General features: G+C 38.2%; 2 protein-coding genes across 2 annotated transcripts in view; one reads left to right on the forward strand and one right to left on the reverse strand.

Annotated features, from left to right (window-relative positions):
- The window catches only part of LOC130223526 (uncharacterized), an 83,011-nt gene extending 74,140 nt beyond the window's left edge, over positions 1-8,871 (forward strand). The window contains exons 14-16 of the mRNA XM_056456366.1: positions 808-905; positions 5,177-5,246; positions 8,585-8,871. Coding sequence (XP_056312341.1) covers positions 808-905; positions 5,177-5,246; positions 8,585-8,836 — 420 coding nt within the window. The 3' untranslated portion in view covers positions 8,837-8,871. The remainder of the gene's footprint in view (positions 1-807; positions 906-5,176; positions 5,247-8,584) is intronic.
- A 7,294-nt stretch (positions 8,872-16,165) lies between these two features.
- On the reverse strand, positions 16,166-17,836 carry ascl1a (achaete-scute family bHLH transcription factor 1a). The gene is made up of 2 exons (XM_056455064.1): positions 17,116-17,836; positions 16,166-17,009 (listed from the first exon to the last, which is right to left on the reverse strand). The coding sequence occupies exon 1, from the start codon at positions 17,717-17,719 to the stop codon at positions 17,129-17,131; it is 591 nt and encodes a 196-aa protein (XP_056311039.1). The 5' UTR covers positions 17,720-17,836; the 3' UTR covers positions 16,166-17,009; positions 17,116-17,128.
- Positions 17,837-18,867: the final 1,031 nt, after the last annotated feature.

Consider the following 18,867-nt stretch of genomic DNA (forward strand, 5'->3'; position numbering starts at 1 on the left):
TGCCTGGTGCATACTGAAAGCCCAATCTGCATATTTCAAGGCAATATCTGAGCAAACAGCAAAAATACACCTGTTTACATATGCTTCAGGATATAAGTCTGATTATAAGACACTTCATCATATGTTTTTAATGAAATATTACTATCAGGATTGTTATAATATTAACAGAAGCATCTATTAGAAATTTAAATTATTTCTACATTTTTATCATAAAATTATTTATGCAATTTTATACACAGCTCTGGAAGAAAAATCTGAAAATTACAATAGGCAAATATAAAATATACTATGCTTTCAGGCATTAAATATAGGATTTACTTTTTGGAGATGAATCTAAAGAATCTTGATGACCTCTGGGAGTCCTGCAAGAAAGCTTTCATTGCCATTCCAGATGACTTGATTAATAAGTTATTTGAGTCATTGCAGAGATGTATGGCTGCAGTCCTCCAAGCTCATGGGAGTCATACACAATATTAATTATTTTTCCACTACACCATGACTTTATATTCTATACTGTACAGTATTTCTGTTAAGTGACAAGACTTTTGTCTAAGCAAGGTCAGACCTTACTGTCCTAATTAAATAATTCAAAATCAAGGCATGATCATATTTTATTTTGGTCAAATAAGCATAATCTAGAGGCCTTTGCCTTTGATAAAAGCCACTTCACCAAATGATCAACTAGACGTCAAGTTTTTATTTGTCGTTCATAAAACTTGGATATATAACTTTTTTTTTGAAGTTGCATTTCTATATTTTTTGTCTAAATTTGAATATTTTTTAACTTATATTTAAATTTGTTCACAGATTCTGGAGCTGGTTGATTTCCGAGTGACCGAAGGCCTTACGGATCTGCGCCTGTTTGCTGTAGTAGCCAGTCTGGCCCAGAAAATAGCCACGCTAGAGTGAGTCGACAGACCAAGCATTCAACACACAATAGAGTTACAAGAGGAGTCACTGACCTTCCATAAATACATCATGAGTGTCTGTGTGAGGAAACAAAAATTTGTAGGCCTCAAAACGATTTGATTTTACAACAATACAACATTATATACAGTAAACCATGCATATCGGCGCTTCTTTTCCATATGATTTGAGGTGTGACCCGTGACATCTTGTGCGATCGTGTGTCATCTTGAAGTCCATTACTGTGATGAGGGTTTGGGGGCATTTGGCTATGATGCTACATTACAGCCCATATGCCAGAGATTCCCACACACAGGCTCTTTCATAGCCACTTTTTTAGGATCTTTAACAGCTTCCACTCAACGCAGGGGCCCATTCTGGGTTTCCTGGGTTATGTGTGCAAGGGGATTCGGGGTCACGGCTCTTCACTGATTTACGGCATTGCTCTTTGAGCATGTGAGCGATGTCTTTTCCCTGCACTAGTGGACAAATGCAACAAGGGTGTTTCTTTGGAATAGACACAATAGAGACATTTATGAGCTTTAACCTTTTCCATCAACCTCATCTGAACCTTGATATGGATTTGACCCCATTCATTAGCTGATATACACCCTTAGTCACTCATTACAGTGTCAAAATCCAGCCTGATGGCTTGTTTGTCCAAAATCTCTCCTGTCACCTTTTGATCTTGCCATCTGTCTGTGCTTTGGCACGTTCAGATCAACTACCACATTTCTGTACAGAAGCAGATTCCATCAAAATCCACATTTGTGCTTTTGGGAGGGTAGGCGAAGGGGGTGGGGGATGTTGGCAGGTACAAGCATCCTGGGTGGGCATTTGTCTGCAGGTTCACTTCCAGTGACTAGAACAGTAAATCTATGCCTTAATTGAACTGATTCAGCTGCGTGACTCACTGCACCAATTACAACATGGGAAAAAAAGGAGGGAAACCTGAAACGACCTCCTTTAGCATCCTGCCTCCCTCACTTTTCTGCACTCTTTGACCCGGTCCAAAACATAAACACTCTTACCGCCAAAACCTGCTTGTCAAAACAACTACGTCCACCCAAACGTTAAGTGGGTCACCCATTTCCACCCCCTTTTTCCAAAAATCCAACCATATCTTGCAATCTGAGCCCCCCTCCCTCTCAGAACTGCCAAAACTTTGGCAATTACGTAAGCGTGAGGTCCGCAGTGATGGGGTCCAACAATAGAAATGGGTTAGAGCTGCTATTATCCTCGTCTCTGTCTCTGGCGCGCTCTCATGTGCCCCAGCTATTATCCACGCTGCAGTTTGGGCTCTTTTTCTGCAAACCAAGTGCAATTAATAATCATTAGCTGGCCTGTCTCCACTCATTCCCATCAACCCCCTGCCTTACCGCTAGCCTGAGTCAACGGGCCAATAGCAGGGTGGCATAGCAGCAGCTATTCTCCTCCCAGCATGCTCTCTGTAAACGCAGGGTTCGTTAGCACGGGGATGACCATCGCTGTGCCACACGCTGGACAGTGGAGCTCTGTCCCAACTCAATAGCCGCTGCCTCAAAGCAATTATCCCAGTGCGTGCGCGTGCAAGTGTATATTTGTATAGGCCTGTGTTGGTCACATTGCTGCAGAGCGTGTCCCCTAAACACCCTCCTCATGCTGGGGCAGGGTTTTTTTTATCCGTTATAGTGGCGGGTTGGCCTTGTGTCCGAGATCATTGTTTTAGGGGACAGGGCATAATGAGCAACCACAATGGGCTCAGAACACTTTAGCATCATTGCCCCCCCACTGACCCCCACCCAAAACAACGCGCCACATGATTTGGCCCTGCTGGAAAAGTACCCGCCAAAAATATGGCAACATTTACCATACCATATCCTTGCATAACCCCATCAACGCCTCTCATTTGATGGAGGAGAGGAACATTTGGGTACAATTTTAAACAAATGTATTAATTATACCTAAATACCGGTATAGTACTTGCTTAAATGTATATATGCATAGCAATAATAATAGTATAACACTAATAACATATAATATATGGCAAGATAATATAATATGACTTTATTCTAAGAAAGTAAGTAAACCCTTTGTCTTAAAATTATTAAGTAAAAGAACTATGAGTATAATTATAAAAATATTAAAATTACAACAGGTTTCAATTTTAAGTCAACTTGTCGCTTTTAAGGCAACAGGTTTCCTCACTTTTTTAGTAAAGTAAATAATCACATTTTTTACAATATATAAAATAAAATAAAATAAAATATATGCATTTCTTCAATTCTGTAAATCTGTAAATATGTGTTTTAATTATTTAATAACTGTCAAGTGATGATGACAATAGAATTTTTATTTTGACAATTAAATTTTAAATTTAATACACACACACACACACACACACACACACACACACACACACACACACACACACATATATATATATATAGGGATCGAATCTGTGATTCTTTGTATGTGAGACGATTGCTCTAACAAGGAAGCTAAAGACCATGGCCTCTAGCATCTGTCGCTAGAGTACCTTTTGAAGTCAGAGGAGTGAGGTTTACCTGCTTAGCACTTCGCTAGCTGGCCTCTGTTACACTCAACCCCCTAAACCTCACTCCAATCCCGGACTGGCCCCCACATGTAACCCACGGGTCCTACTGCACCCATCTCTTTCTGAGCTGGGATCGAATCGGTGAGGTTTACCTTTATAGCACTTTGCTGGCTGGCCTCTGTTACACTTAACCCCCTAAAGACCATGGCCTGTAGCGTCTGTAATTAGAGCACCTTTCAAAGTCAGAGGAGTGAGGTTTACCTGCATAGGACTTCGCTAGCTGGCCTCTGTTACACTCACCCCCCCTAAACCTCACTGCCATCCCGGACGAGCCCCCACATGTAACCCACTGGTCCTACTGCACCCATCTCGTTCAAAGCTGTCTGTCAGACAAGCCCCAATTACAGCACAAAATTGGTTTGAGTGAACCTTACCAATCCCCACACAGGTGCAACCAATCATGAAAAAGGATATTTAAGATTTAAGATTGCTGAGCTTCTTATAGTGAGCCTGAAAGTAGCAACATGGGAACCTAAAAATAACTTCCTTATGACCTAAAAACTAAAGTAATTCATCAACATGAATTGGGAGAATGATGCAAACAGCTATCACAAAGGTGTCAAATCTCCATCTCCACAGTCAGAAATAAAGTAAGAAAATGGAAGGCCACAAGGACAGTTCTTGTGATAGAAAGATGTGCTAGGCCAACAAAAATATCTGAAAGGCAAAGGCGAAGGATGGTTAGAATGGTCACAGACAAACCACAGACCACCTCCAAAGAGCTCCAGGAACATCTTGCTGCTAATACTGTTGCTCATCGTTCCACAGTCCAGTGCACTCTTCACAAAGAACAGCTCAATGGAAGGTGATGGAGAAGAAGCCTTTTCTGCATTCTGCCAACAAGCAGAGTCGTTTGAGGTGTGCAAAGGATGAGCCTGAATCATTTTGGAAAAATATACTGTGGACAGATGCCACAACCATGGGTGCTTTGCATGGTGGAAAAAGAACACAGTATTCCAGGAGAAGAACCTCCTCCCTACTGTAAAATATGGTGGAGGGTCCGTCATGCTGTGGGAATGTGTGGCAAGCACGGGTACTGGAAAACTTGTCAGAGTTAAAGGTCGCATGGATTCCACCCAGTATCAGCTGATTCTGAAGAACAATGTTTAGGAATCAACCAAAAGGCTGACGTTACAACAGGATTGGATGTTTCAGCAGGACAATGAGAATATTTCAGGGACTTTTCCTTGACTATAAGTAGCATCTACCGGCTGTTATTTCAGCAAAAGGTGGCTGTACAAAACATTGGCATCAATATTCTTTTGGGGTGCCCTAATGTTTGCACGTCTGTTTTTAATATGATTTAAATCGGATCTGTTGATTAAATAAATGTTATGTCAGATTTAAAATATATTCAAATGAAATTGCTGATTTGAAAGGTCATTAGGCTATGGCTTGCAATTATGAAAAAATATCAGGGGTGGTCCATCTTTTGCATAAGACTGTGTGTATATATATATATATATATACAGTATATATATATATATATATATATATATATATATATATATATATATATATATATATATATATATATATATATATATATATACACAAAGAATATATATTTTCTGATATATATGAAATATTTATTCTATTATTGATATCATTATTATTTTTACCAAAGATCTGTGTGCAGGCAAAAATCTCAGTGACTTCTCTTTTAATTCATAGCGACTTCATGCGCTCCCTCATCAGCAAGTTGGATTTCAAGTCCCTGCAGATGAAGCTTTACAAAGCCAAGGTATTGTTTGTTTGTCCTCTTCTATCAACCTCCTACTGGCATTTAAGTACAAAAATGAACATCTGTCATACTTGCCAGCAAACTGTTCCTGATCATTTAGCAATTCTGTCCCTCGTTCTCCCTCACCTTCGCTAATTACAGTGAAACAGAGACTTTAAAGGCCAACTCAAGCGCAGGCTTAGTAAAACTAGCTGTTTCCGTCAGGCACCTTGCATGTGCATTGAGAGCCGAAATAAAAAAAGAGAAATGGGGTTTTCTCTCGCTTTTTCTTCAGCCTTTTCTCCCTCCCTCGTATTCATGGATTACAGGCTGTAATCTCATTAAAGTAGCCGGCAGTGTACATCCAGTGCAGCGTGCTCTGTAATCAGCCAAAGACATACTGCTCATCTCACATAAAGCAGAGGTATAAGGTGGCCATTCAGCAGCAAGACCCGAGCGGACCCATTGAACAGGCTGCTAGAAAAAAAGACTAGAGACTTAAAAGTTGATGGCGGAGGCCGGGGAAACTGAGCCTCTGCCTGGTTTTGGGGTTATAGGTGGAGAGGTGAGGCTAATTACAGAGTGAGCCGGGCTTGAATTGTTATTGAGGGAGAGGAGAGAGGAGTGGGCACTTTGCCAGGGGATTACGGGACACACATATATAGACACACACACACACACTCACTTTTAGTCATTACCTCGGATGCATTTAACTGTGCAAACAGGTGCGCTCAAAGAAGAGTAGGAAAAGGCCGCTGTAACTTGAGCCGCTTCAAGCACACGTGTGAAAAGAGCACACGCTTTCACACACACACACACACACACACACATACTGTACATTAAACACACAGTGGTGCACTGACTATGCAAGTGTGCAATAGGTGATGAATGTATGTGATCTATGATCTGGACATGTGGATGGAGGACTTTATGCTGTGCAGAAAATATAATAGTGTAGGATTTACTTTGAAACTACTTTCAGTGCACTGCAAAAAATGCTAGTAATTTTGGCAAATAATTACAAAACACTGCCAAGTAACAATACAAAGTTTTGTAGTTTTACTTTTTGCAAAATGTTCTCCAATAATCTGCTTTTTGTGCAACTTAAAACATCATCAGGTTTTAATCAGGTTACAGCCCAAACAATGCCTTGCAAACATTTTATTTTATTATTTTACTTTTGTAATTTTCTCTTGTTTGTTATTGTTGTTATTATAAACATTATTGTGATATATCAAAAAATAATAATTTTAATATCTTAAAGTTACTATAATAATATTCATTACTATATTATATATTTATACTACATAGAAAAAACGACTGCAAAATTTCAAATTAAACACAGTACTGGTATTTATCAGAACAAGGTACACTCAAAGTATTTAGTAACAAACTTTCGCTGTTTGTTTTTGTTTAAAAAAACTAATAAAAATAACAATAATGCATTTTGGTCATTTATTTACATAATGCATTTGAGGGCCTAAAACCAAAAAGCTTCATACGTGTTTCAAACTTATTGCAGAGATGCCCAAAGTAGGGCCCCTGGGCCAAAGTTGCCCTATTGTAACCTTTGTTTTGGCCCACCATCCCATCTGAGAGAAATGAATCTGATAGAGAGGGTTGGGACCAAGCGGCAACCTCCTGCTCTTACTTGTAAAATAAATACGGAAGTAACTGAAACTGCAATTCATGGAAATTCCACTAGTCCTGGCTCCATAATAGAGCAAATATCTATTGAGCCCACTGTTAAAATGTCCAACTTTAAAGCAGAAAAACAGGTGTTTACAGCCTGGTACAAAGAAAGACTTTGGTTCATATAGCTGATATTACCCTTCATGACAACTGTGAGGGGGTGAATTTTTTTAGAACTCATCCGTTTTGTGTATATTAAGTTATATTAAGTCTGCCTAATTAAGGGCGTGGCCAATTGAGTAAAGCCTTGGTCACACTGGACTTCTCTCTCCATAGACTTCCATTCATATGCACACGATGTGACAGACCGGAAACGCAAGCTCGAGCGACAAGTTTCGCAGTTTACTGCATTGTTCAAGCTTGTTGAACTCTGACCTGTGAATTCGCATCATGTGATTGCGTGAGACCAATCGAAGATCAAAACATGACCTCTCTCTAAAGAAATTTAAAATATGGGGCAATCGCTCGCTTTTATCAATGACTAATCATCTGGTTTTATCCTGCCCCTTTTTGCAGCGACGTACGACAATTTCGCAATTACGCAGCATAACAGCTAGGTCTTGCTGGTCGCCGTCAGTTCACCTCAGCTGATTCCGGCTGATTAGCCACAGAATTTGACCTATACATCGTATTTTTGTTTTGTTTTATTTGGCTTTACGCAGTCAATTGCTTTTTGGAATTATTTTATTACAATAATCAGATGATATGGCAAACTGTGCACTTAATTGTGCTCAGAAACCATTCGGAGTGTACAACCAAGTACATGTGGTCAGAACACAAACAAGTCGCAGATGCTGAAGTATTAAGCTTTTCTCCCAAAGAAAAGCTTGTCTAAGCAAAACGCTAGCAGGCATCTGTAATTCCACTCACGCTCTCCCTCTTTGCACTCTTTGACGCTCGAACAAAATGGTTGGGCACGCCTACTTGTAGCTTCTTTTGTGTTATCAGAAACCTATGGGTGACGTCACGGATACTACATCCATATCTTTTACAGTCTAGAGTTGTCTAGGCGTGGGATGAACGCCTTTAACACAGAGATCGTCGTTTCTAATTTGACGTAACCTTTTTTGTTTGTTTTATTGCTGAGCTACTAAAAAAGCAAACTGAAATAAAATGTTTAAATTAAATGTTGTAAACGTGAGGGATTTTTTAAAATGTAAATACTTTCACTCGATGGATAGAGGACTATGCAAAAGGCAAAAACTAGTGTAATTCTGTTATAAATGAGATTGTTTTGTTTTTTAAAAACTGTATTATTTAATATTAAGCAATGTTTTCTACTCATTTCTAAACATTATTAAATAAACTATGAAATTATCCATAGCAACTATATTTACCTTTGTCCCACTAGCCTCAATCAAGTTTGGATTTTGGCCCTCCATAAGAAAAAAATTTGGCACCCCTGCCTTTTTGCCTTAAATAACAAAACAAAGATTTTGTGAAAGCAACAATACATGCAGAAACATGTAGAGTTTCTTACAAAGTGACATCGCCAACTACTGGCCAGGCATGCATATTACAGCATTTTAAGTCATTTTTTAGAGAATCCATGTGAACAGGGATTGTTTTTGACAGTGTAGTTGCCTGTACAATAAACCTTTCAAAAATGCAGAGTAAAAATTTCCCAGTTTGTCAAACTAACCTGAGAAGGTGTGCTCGTTCTGCAGCAGTTGTTCCTGTTCCTGCTGGAGGCTCAGACAGGGGGCACTGTGGCACCAGAGGGCCGCATTGAGGCTGAGCAGCTGCTGGTGGAGCTCAAGGCAGGAGGCATTAGGCCAGAACATGAGGCATCGGTAAGACGTGAACTTCGCAATCTGCACTCTCTCGACCTTCTTGACTTCCTCGCTCACCTGCCCCTCTTCATCCTCATCCACAACTCTGTCATTGCAAACCCTTTCGATGACTCCAGCAACCTATGATGGCATCAACAAGCAACTCCAGTTGGTACATTAACTACAAGTCTCAAATATTAAAAATAAAGAAATATGTCAGTAAGATTTAAACAGTTTTAAACAATTTATTTCAATAAAAACACAGTAAAAATCGTTATAATCAATTTATAATCAAGTGTTTTTATTTTTTTTAAACTTTAAATGTCATTTATTCCTGTGCAGACTTCAATGTTCATGAAAGCATTTTTATTGTTGCAATGTTGAAATTGAAGTTGCTCTTTTTTATATTTTTGTGGGAACAGTTTTTTTCAGTTTCATGACTGAAATTAAACAGCATTTATCTGAAATATAAGTATTTAAGAAGAGCAGTATGATATGATATGATATGATATGATATGATATGATATGATATGATATGATATGATATTATTCATTCATTTTCTTTTTGGCTTAGTCGCTTTATTAATCTGGGGTCGCCACGGTGGAATAAACCGGAATAAACTTATCCAGCATATGTTTTACACAGCAGATGACCTTCTAGCTGCAACCCACCACTGGGAAACATCCATACACACTCATTCACACACATACACTACGGCCAATTTAGCTTGCCCAATTGCCCTATACCACGTTTTTGGACTTGAGGGGGAAATGTGGGAGACGGACACGGGGAGACACGGGGAGACACAAGGAGAACATGCAAACTCCACACAGAAATGCCAACTGACCCAGCCAGGGCTCGAACCTGCGCCACCGTGCAGCCATATATTATATTATATTATATTATATTATATTATATTATATTATATTATATTATATTATATTATATTATATTATATTATATTATATTATATTATATTATATTACTAAAACAAAAAGTTATATATGAAAGCAATGAAAAAAATACACCAAATCTCTAAAAGATGATACTGTTTAAGTGTCTCAATTAACTTGTATTGAACAAACTAAAACAACTGTTGAATAAAACTCAATATAAACGAGCTACTGTACAATGGTGTGCTTTGTTTTAATGAATGTCTTGATTTCTTTGTTTTATATTTTACTTATAACAGTTTTTATATGCACAAAACATAACAAAACTATTTTTTACGATCTATAATATTTTTATATATATGATAACAAAAAAACAAAAAGTAAATAAAAAAATTTAAAAAGCTTAAAATAATAATAATAATATTAATATTAAGAATAATAATAATAATTAATTGTAATAATAATAAAGAACAAACAAAAAAGAAAAGAAAAACACCAGTCCAAACATGCACCAAATAGAGTACATAATGCACATAAAAAATTTTCACTTGGTCAAAAACAAAACATTGAAAATGAACTGGAAAAGTAAGAATAAAATTGTCCATGAAGTGCCCTACTTTCAACTTTTAAAAACAAGAAAGGAAGAGGACCCAAATTTTTTCAAACCTTTTAGAAGCATCTGCCCTAGCAAAACAAATTCAGCAGCAACCACTTCAGTCAGCTATTTATGAAAAGTAGGCGGTAAAGTGGACTTCCAATCCTTCAAGATCAGCCTTTTAGCCACCACCATACCAAACATGATAGACATTTGCTGATTGTGTGACCAGGCTAACACAGGGTCAGAGCATCCAAACAAGGCTAATTCAATATCTGGACCAATGTTTTGCCCTAAAACATTTGAATAAAACTGAAAATTATTCTTCCAAAACTCAGAGATCACAGGGCAAAAAGTGTGAGCATTCGTTCCCTCTGAGCTGTTGCATCTGTCACACAATGGGGAAACTAAAGTGGGAACATTTTATTAAGTTTAGCTTTGGTGTAATGTAGCCTATGTACCACTTTAAACTTAATGAGTTGTAATCTTCAGCCCCACTTCCTAGGTATCATTTGAGATGTTAATTCCAATATCCTCTTTCCATGCCAATTTATGGTGATCAGAAGACTGGTGCGCTTCTTTAAAGATTTTTTTCAGCATCGAATCACTAACTCACCAAAACAAAGTCATTCTAAAGACAGGCAAATGACAGAAGCAAGCTGCATTCATTCATGTTCATTCAGTGCTGAACATGAGTATAGAGTGAGACGAGTGCTGTCTGTGGTACTGAAACACTGTTTGCATTGCACTCTTCAGGGCCACAGTCACACAGCTCATATTTCATGCAGCCAACATCCTTTATTAAATTGCAATTTGCTTTACGGGGAGCAAATACACTGCATAGCATGCTCGACAAACATCCTATCACCATTGATAATCACTCACCAAAACTGCTGTGGGACTCAGAAGAGGAAAGGGGACAGAGGAGCTTTGACAAGCATAGAGAGCACCATCACATTCAGCCATAACAAAAGTGAGCATTTGTATAAGAAAGAAGACAGGGGAGAAAAAAAAAACTGAAAGGGGGGGAAAAAACTGAGAGCAACCGGTCTCATTTAGCCTAAAGAAACGTCCGCGGCCCTCTGTTAAAGATTGGACAGTGGTGAAAAGCTCTCTGGGCACTCATGAGGAAGTGAGTGCTGTCTAACAGTCTGCGTCTTTAGATTTACAAAGTCTGGAGAAGTTGAGAGGCAGGGATGGCAGCACTTTCAAAGCCAATGAAAGGAGGCTGGAGAGGAGCGATAACAAGAAGTCCCCATGAATTTCAACAGGGAGAACATCAGAGGGGCCCGGATCGCTAATCAGTGTGGGTTACATGCTGCCGCTCCTGCTCTATTCAGACGCGCAATAATGAGGAGGCAACATTCTGCCACAAAGGGATGGACACGCGGAGGGGCTCCAAAGGGCTGTGTGCACAACTACACACACTGCGACGCCCGCTAACCGTTCCCTTGGACACGCTTGAGTTCAGCATGAATAGTTTGTAAAAGCAATTGGTGGCTGGTATTTTCAGGTGAATGGAGAAGTTTTAAGCATGAATTTTTCATTTTCATCGGGTTCGGTTGTCGAACAAACTAAACTAAAAGAGAAGCTTTTGATAGCCGAGTTAGTGAAGCTTTATGCATTTAAACAATTCCTTGGACTTTGTAATGCATCCACAACAGGTGAATGGAAAGTTTAAGCATTAAACTTTCATTTAATTCGGGTTCAATTTTGGAACAAATTAAACAAACAGAATCTTGTGTTAGTTAATTTAAACAAGTTCCTACACTCTAAAACAGAGGTGCCCAAAGTAGGGCCCGCGGGTTTGGCCCGCCCTTCTATCTAAAAATATAGAGAGAGTATGATAGATAGTTGGTTGGGGCAAATGGCTTTGACAGAGATTCCTATTGAACAATCTTTTGTTTCTTTGTTTAATTGAGGTGCTACTAAAATTAAATGTTGTAAATGAATCAGACTTTTAAAATGTAAATACCGCCACTTGACAGATAGAGGACAATGCACAAAACATCAGTAAGCAAGTCAAGGCAAAGGCAGGAGCAGCTCGACTAGTGTATTCAGCATTGATCTCCATTGTGTTATAAATGGGATTGTTTATGTTTTTATTATAATGAGTTCATTATAAAATAATACTGCATCATTAATATGTTGTAAAGCAACGTTTTCTAGTTATTTTTAATTATTAGCAAATAAATTTGAAAATTATACATGGTAAATTTATGGTAATACAGTTTGGTATATTCAACTTCGGCCCACAGTCCTCACTCAAGTTTGTTTTCTGGCCCTTTATAAGGAAAGGTTTGGTCATCCCTGCTCTAAATCATTGCTAGGTTGGTTTAACCAATGCAACCTCAAGCCAATTTGTAACTGTTAGATTTAGTGGCTAATTTGCATTCATTTGTACGATCTCATTTGTACATTTCAGTTTGATTTGCCAAGGAAGGGTTGGGTTATGCCTCTATTTAAACATCTTATGTTTTCATATGAATGAAATTGTATATATTGGTCACGTTTCTGACAATACATTAAATAGTCACTTTCCTTGCGAGATTGAGCTGGTTTAACCCAACGTTGGCTTAAATATGAACAAACCCAACATTGGGTTATTTTTTCAATTCAATTTAAACTACATTCTTTTTTAAGATTGATTTCTTGCCATTTTGCCTTTACTTGGCAGAAAGACAGGAAGTGGGAGAGAGAGAGGGACAGGATTGGGAAAGATCCTCAAGGTGGAACTTGAACTCGTGACATTCTGAGTGCTGTTGAGCTATCTATCAGCATGGTACAATTGTGGAAAGCTATCGAGCCAACTAAAATGCACTTTTTAACCCAACAGTTGAGTTTGTCCATATTTGACCCAATGTTGGGTTAAAACGACCCAACAACTAAACAAACAGAATCTTGTGTTAGCTAATTTAAACAAGTTCCTACACTCTAAAACAGGTTCCCAAGTAGGGCCCACAGGCCAAAGTTGGTCGATGGTAACCAATAATTTGACCCTATCTGAAAAGAGAGGGAGAATGATAGGGAGTTTGTTTAAGGCATACACGTTTAACAGAGATCATCATTTCCAATTTAACAAAAGCTTTTGTTTCTTTGTTTAATGGAGGAGCTACAAAAAAGCCAACTAAAATTAAATGTTGTAAATGAATCAGACTTTTAAAATGTAAATACCACCACTTGACAGATAGAGGACACTGCACAAGACATCAGTAAGCAAATCAAGGCAAAGGCAGGAGCAGCTCAACTAGTGTATTCAGCATTGATCTCCATTGTGTTTTAAATGGGATTGTTTATGTTTTTACTAAAATAAGTTCATTATAAAACATTAAAAATGATACTGTATCATTAATATGTTTTAAATCAAAGCTTTTTAGTTATTTTTAAACATTAGCAAATAAATTAGACCCTAAATTATACATCCCACAGTCCTTAATCAAGTTTGGTTTTTGGCCCTTTATAAGAAAAGGTTTGGCCACCCTAGCTCTAAATCATTGCTCGGTTGGTTTAACCAATGCAATGTCAAGCCAATTTGTATAACTGTTAGATTTAGTGGCTAATTTGCATTCATTTGTACAATCTCATTTGTACATTACAGTTTGATTTGCCAATGAAGGGTTGGGTTATGGGTCATGCCTCTATTTGAAAATCATATGTTTTCATATGAATGAATTATTTTTTTAATTGGCCACTTTTCTGACAATACATTAAATAGTCACATTTCCTTGTGAGATCGGGCTGCTTCACATTGGCTCAAATATGAACAAATCCAACAGTGAGTTTTTTTTTTTATTAAATTTAAACTACACTCTTTTTCAAGACTGATTTCTTGCCATGTTGCCTTTATTTGGCAGAAAGACAGGAAGTGGGAGAGAGAGAGCGACAGGACTCGTCACATTCTGGATGCTGTTGAGCTATGTATTAGCGTGGTACTATTGTGGAAAGCTTTCGTGCCAACTAAACTGCACTTTTTAACACAACAGTTCAATTTGTCCATATTTGACCCAATGTTGGGTTAAAACAACCAGCATTTTTAAAAAATTGTTTATTACAATTTCTCTATGTAATCATTCACCGACTCAACTGGATCTTTCACCAAATCCACTGGAAAATGTGCCTTGTCCATCTCAGAGATTCTGATTCATTGATTTTATTCAGGATTTAAAGCCAAAAAGGCACTGCCTTTCTTCCTCAAATTAATTTCACACCAGATAAATATGAGGCTCTGGCTGTTGAAATGTAACTGGCAAATGGGTCCAGTAAGTTAGAATAAGATGGTGCTTAGTCAAGCTTCTGATGGATAATCACAAAAATTGATTTTGATGGCAGTTTAACATGATAAGTAGGTCAAATAACATCGCAGGGAATTCTGGGGCACATGTTGACCCATTATGTTTTTAAAAACATGTTGTACTCCTGTTAACTTATGGTCATGATATGTTCATGTTTACAGGGTTTTCATACTACAGGGTTAGTCCAAGAATCACAAAAGGGTTTGAAAGTCACAATACAGATGCTACAGATGCATTGTACTGTACAACAAATACTGCTGTCAAACTGATCAGATTTGCAGTTGGCATACTTTGATGTACTGCACTTTGTTTGCAACAAAAACTCTATTATGCAACAATTATTATTTTTAACCCTTTAACAGGCAGATATCGTAACTGCTTGGTAGCCATTTTATCCTTAGATTATCATTAAAATAAAGAAACCAACAAAAAACTAACTCAATATTGCTTAGAGTGCACACAATTTAAACAGAGATATTGTTAAAAAAATGTCCATTAACCTTTGTTTTGGGGCAAATTGATACAATTTTTTTTGTACATTATAGCCACTAATTGACTGCAAATAGCTATACCAAAGTTCAACTATAGTTAAAAACAATTGAACATGACAAATTGGAGGTTATCATTGTTTAACCTCTAAAATGTCAAGTTTTATTTGTTGTAAAACTATTGTCAATGTTTTAAAGGTGGCACTGGTGTGTTATTATTCAAACCATTAATCCATCTAGCCTTGACCAGTCACAAACCGGGGACTCAGCCTGAGACAAGTGTAAAATTGTGGCTAATTGATAAGCTTGGGTAGGCCTGCTTCGTCTTACCCTGAACAATCGACGCGTTACTTTCGTCTGAGAGATGTTTTTTTTTTTTCTTCTTCAACACCTGCCTCTTGTGTACAGCACTCGCTTCCAGACGCCGTGTGTTTTAAAAGGCCAGTTGTTGAGTGTGTGTCGCGGGGTGCTGTCAGAAAGGCACACGCGCCTTCAGCCGACTCCACTCGAGCGCCACACACGCGCACAGAGCCTTTCAATTCATTACAGCAGGCACGCGCCCGCCCCGCGCGCGCAAACACATACACACTTTACCTGTCAAACTCCACGACTGTTAATTTAAACTGCACGACGCGGAGTTATTTGTGTGCAATCTTAACAAACGTGCATTTTAAGTTTGTATTTGGATCAGTGACATCATGCTATTTGTTTCGTTTGTTCTCAACATATCGGCTATAAATATACTTTTTCTGTTGGCAATTTCTGAATTTAAAGGTATTTTGATATTTTTTAACGTTAAAAACGTCAAAGTGGTGTGATTGTTCAGAGATTCTCCCTCTTATTGCACAAATAAATAAACAAATAAATAGTGTTTTGCACAAATGATCACTTTGCTAGGATTACTTGACTAAAAAACGCGTATGGGATGAGCATAAAATATGCTTATTTTCCAAAAGTGCTGTAGTCTCCAAATTTGCATTCATTAAGAGCGCAGTCTTTGAAACGGTCCAGCATGCTGGTCACGTCTCCTCCTGCCTGACAACAGGCAGACTGCCGAGGGGTAGCAGGATGGCTTATCACTTTTGTTGTCCATATAAAAGAAAATGTGTAATGAAAAATGTACGTTTGACACATGTCTGTGTTCTTCCATCTAACCATGAAGCAAAATAAATGATTGCAACTCGCAAAGCAAACTCAAGAGAGCATGTTTCTTTTTTAGAAACGTTTTATTATGAGACTAAACTGTAGAAAATATGGAGATAAGGCATATTCTTATTTTCTGAGGGATGCAAAACCCAGCATTGTAAAGGCAAAGTGGAACAGGCAGTGTGGAGACACAAAACACCTCCGTTTGGACAATAGCTGCATAACCTTTGATCACTCTGAGTCACATTACAATTGCAATTATTATTCCTATTAAATAAGACACGTTGGTGTTGAAATTTAAACTCTTGAGCATTACACTCCTCTAAAAGCTCCACAACCGTAAAGGGAATTGCCAGCTGCGATGCATTTGAGACTATAAGTCTGAATAAGCAAGAGGTAATGAGCAATTTACGGCAGGCTATAGGTCAAAATATATATACATATTAAAATGAATGTGTACAAAAACATCTATAAATCTCTTACATACAAAAATAGCTTAATATATTTCCAAAAACAACATGTTTTATACAAATAGAACTTCATATAATAAAATTCGCCAAGTTGGAAGCATATCAGAGTTTTGAGAGAGGGGTCTATCAGGGCAAACCTTCTTTGATTACATTAGCATAGGTAAAGAACAACGTTTGCTTGTTGTTGTTTTTGTATGCAAGCCACGGTGTCGTGGAAAGTCTTTTTAAAATAGATTTCTTGGGCGAATGCGCTGGAAGGACTGGATTCCCGCTCTTCCCTCTTAGTCCTTTGGCTCTTGACACTCGGGACCCGTGGTTTGCCGGTTTGTATGGGCCATCTCTGGGTGTGCATCCTAACCGGACTGCAGCGCAAACGCAGTGCTTTGTGTTCTTGGAGGACATCCTCCCAAGCGAGTGCTGACATTTTTAGGTTTCCTAAAAAAGAGAGAACAAATCTTGGTGAGCATCTTGCATGAACAACCAAGTCGTATAAACACACTTCGACCGGTAACGACAAAGATTTTGATTCATAAATACAAACCTTTTACGAACGCTCAAAACCAATTGGTGAAGTCCAGGAGCTCTTGTTCTTCTGGACTCAGAGGGTCGTAGGAGCCCTCGTCCGATGAGTATGAGGATACAGGCGAACCGGCCATAGAGTTCATGTCATTAGAGTAGTTTTGGGAGATTGTGGGTGACAGGACGCCCGACTGGAACGCCGCGCTCACCGCGTCATGCTCGTCCAGAAGCTGCTGCAGCGCGCGGATGTACTCCACAGCCGAGCGCAGTGTCTCCACTTTGCTCATCTTCTTGTTGGCCGCTCCATTGGGAACGTGTTCGCGGAGGGTTGCAAAGCCGTTGTTCACAAGCTTCACCCGGTTGCGTTCTCTCTCGTTCCTTCTTGCCACCGCATGCGGCTGCTGCTGGGGTAAGCTGTAGCCGAAACCAGCGAAGTTGAGTCTTCTTTTGCACCGGAGCAGCTCCGGGGAAGATGAGCGCTGCCTCTTTGCCTGCTTTGACGCGGACTTGTTGCTGCACTGGCTGTCTGTCGGACTGAGTTGGATGTTCTGAGAGGCGAAAAAGCAAGCAGGTGGCATGAACTGCTGCTGGTTTACGCTTATTTCCATCTTGGCGGTGATGTCCATTTCGCAGAGTCAAAAAAGGAGTCAAAGCACAAAAGTTTTCTTTGGACTGCCCAGTGGCCGTGCGTCTTGCTCGTGGCGTTCACGTGTGGCTTCAATGGGCAGGGGTGCTCCGGACTCTCGACCTGTTCTGAGTTGGGAGATGGAAACAGCGCGGCCTTTTCAATACGCCGGCGGCCCGCCGCGCGTTCCCCCTGACCACGCCCCCTAAGATGCACTTGCGTTGCGTACGCCGGGCGCGTGCCGCTCCTGCCACTGAGTAAACAACTTCTCGTAAAGAATGACTAGAGGTGTTTTTCGGTTATGACAAGTGATTCTTGGAGAACAAACACGCACACACACTCAACTTCAATCAGCAATGAAGGCATTCCTGTAAAATGTAACAAGAGCGCAATTCGATTTTCCTTTAGGATGCTTTCAGGAATGAGCCATCTCAAGTTTAGATTGATCATTTTAAAACATGGAAAAAACTTGACTGAAAATACAAGAACGATGCGGTTCTAAGGAGACCATTGGCTACATTTATAACTGTCAATATATATATATTTGACTATATATATATATATATATATATATATATATATATATATATATATATATATATATAATTTGACTATATATATATATATATATATAAATGTATATATGTATATATGTATATATGTATATATATATATATATATATATATATATATATATATATATATATATATATATATATATATATATATATATATATATATATACATATATACATTTATAAATGTATATATATATATATATATATATATATATATATATATATATATATATATATATATATATATAAATGTGTATATATATATATATATATACATATATACATATATAAATGTATATATATATATATATATATATAAATTTGCTTTATAGAGAACAGAGAAACCAATGTTAGTTTTCACAATTAAATCTACTGTTCAAAAACATACCAGAAAGTAAAAGCAAAGTAAAATAATTATATACAAATATACCTCTAAAGGTGTTGCCCGAGATTACACTTGTTTTGACAAGAGAATCGCATATTAAACCATTTAAAATGTCGATCACTTATAAAATAAATCAAATGTTAAGCAATTATAACAAACAATGCGTAATTGATGCTGTGAATAAGG

The sequence above is a fragment of the Danio aesculapii genome, chromosome 4 (genome assembly GCF_903798145.1).
Source record: "Danio aesculapii chromosome 4, fDanAes4.1, whole genome shotgun sequence".
Classification (NCBI taxonomy): domain Eukaryota; kingdom Metazoa; phylum Chordata; class Actinopteri; order Cypriniformes; family Danionidae; genus Danio; species Danio aesculapii.

Coding starts and splice junctions, on each gene's coding strand:
- ascl1a (XM_056455064.1), bottom strand. CDS start 17,719: ATGGACATCACCGCCAAGATGGAAATAAGCGTAAACCAGCAGCAGTTC.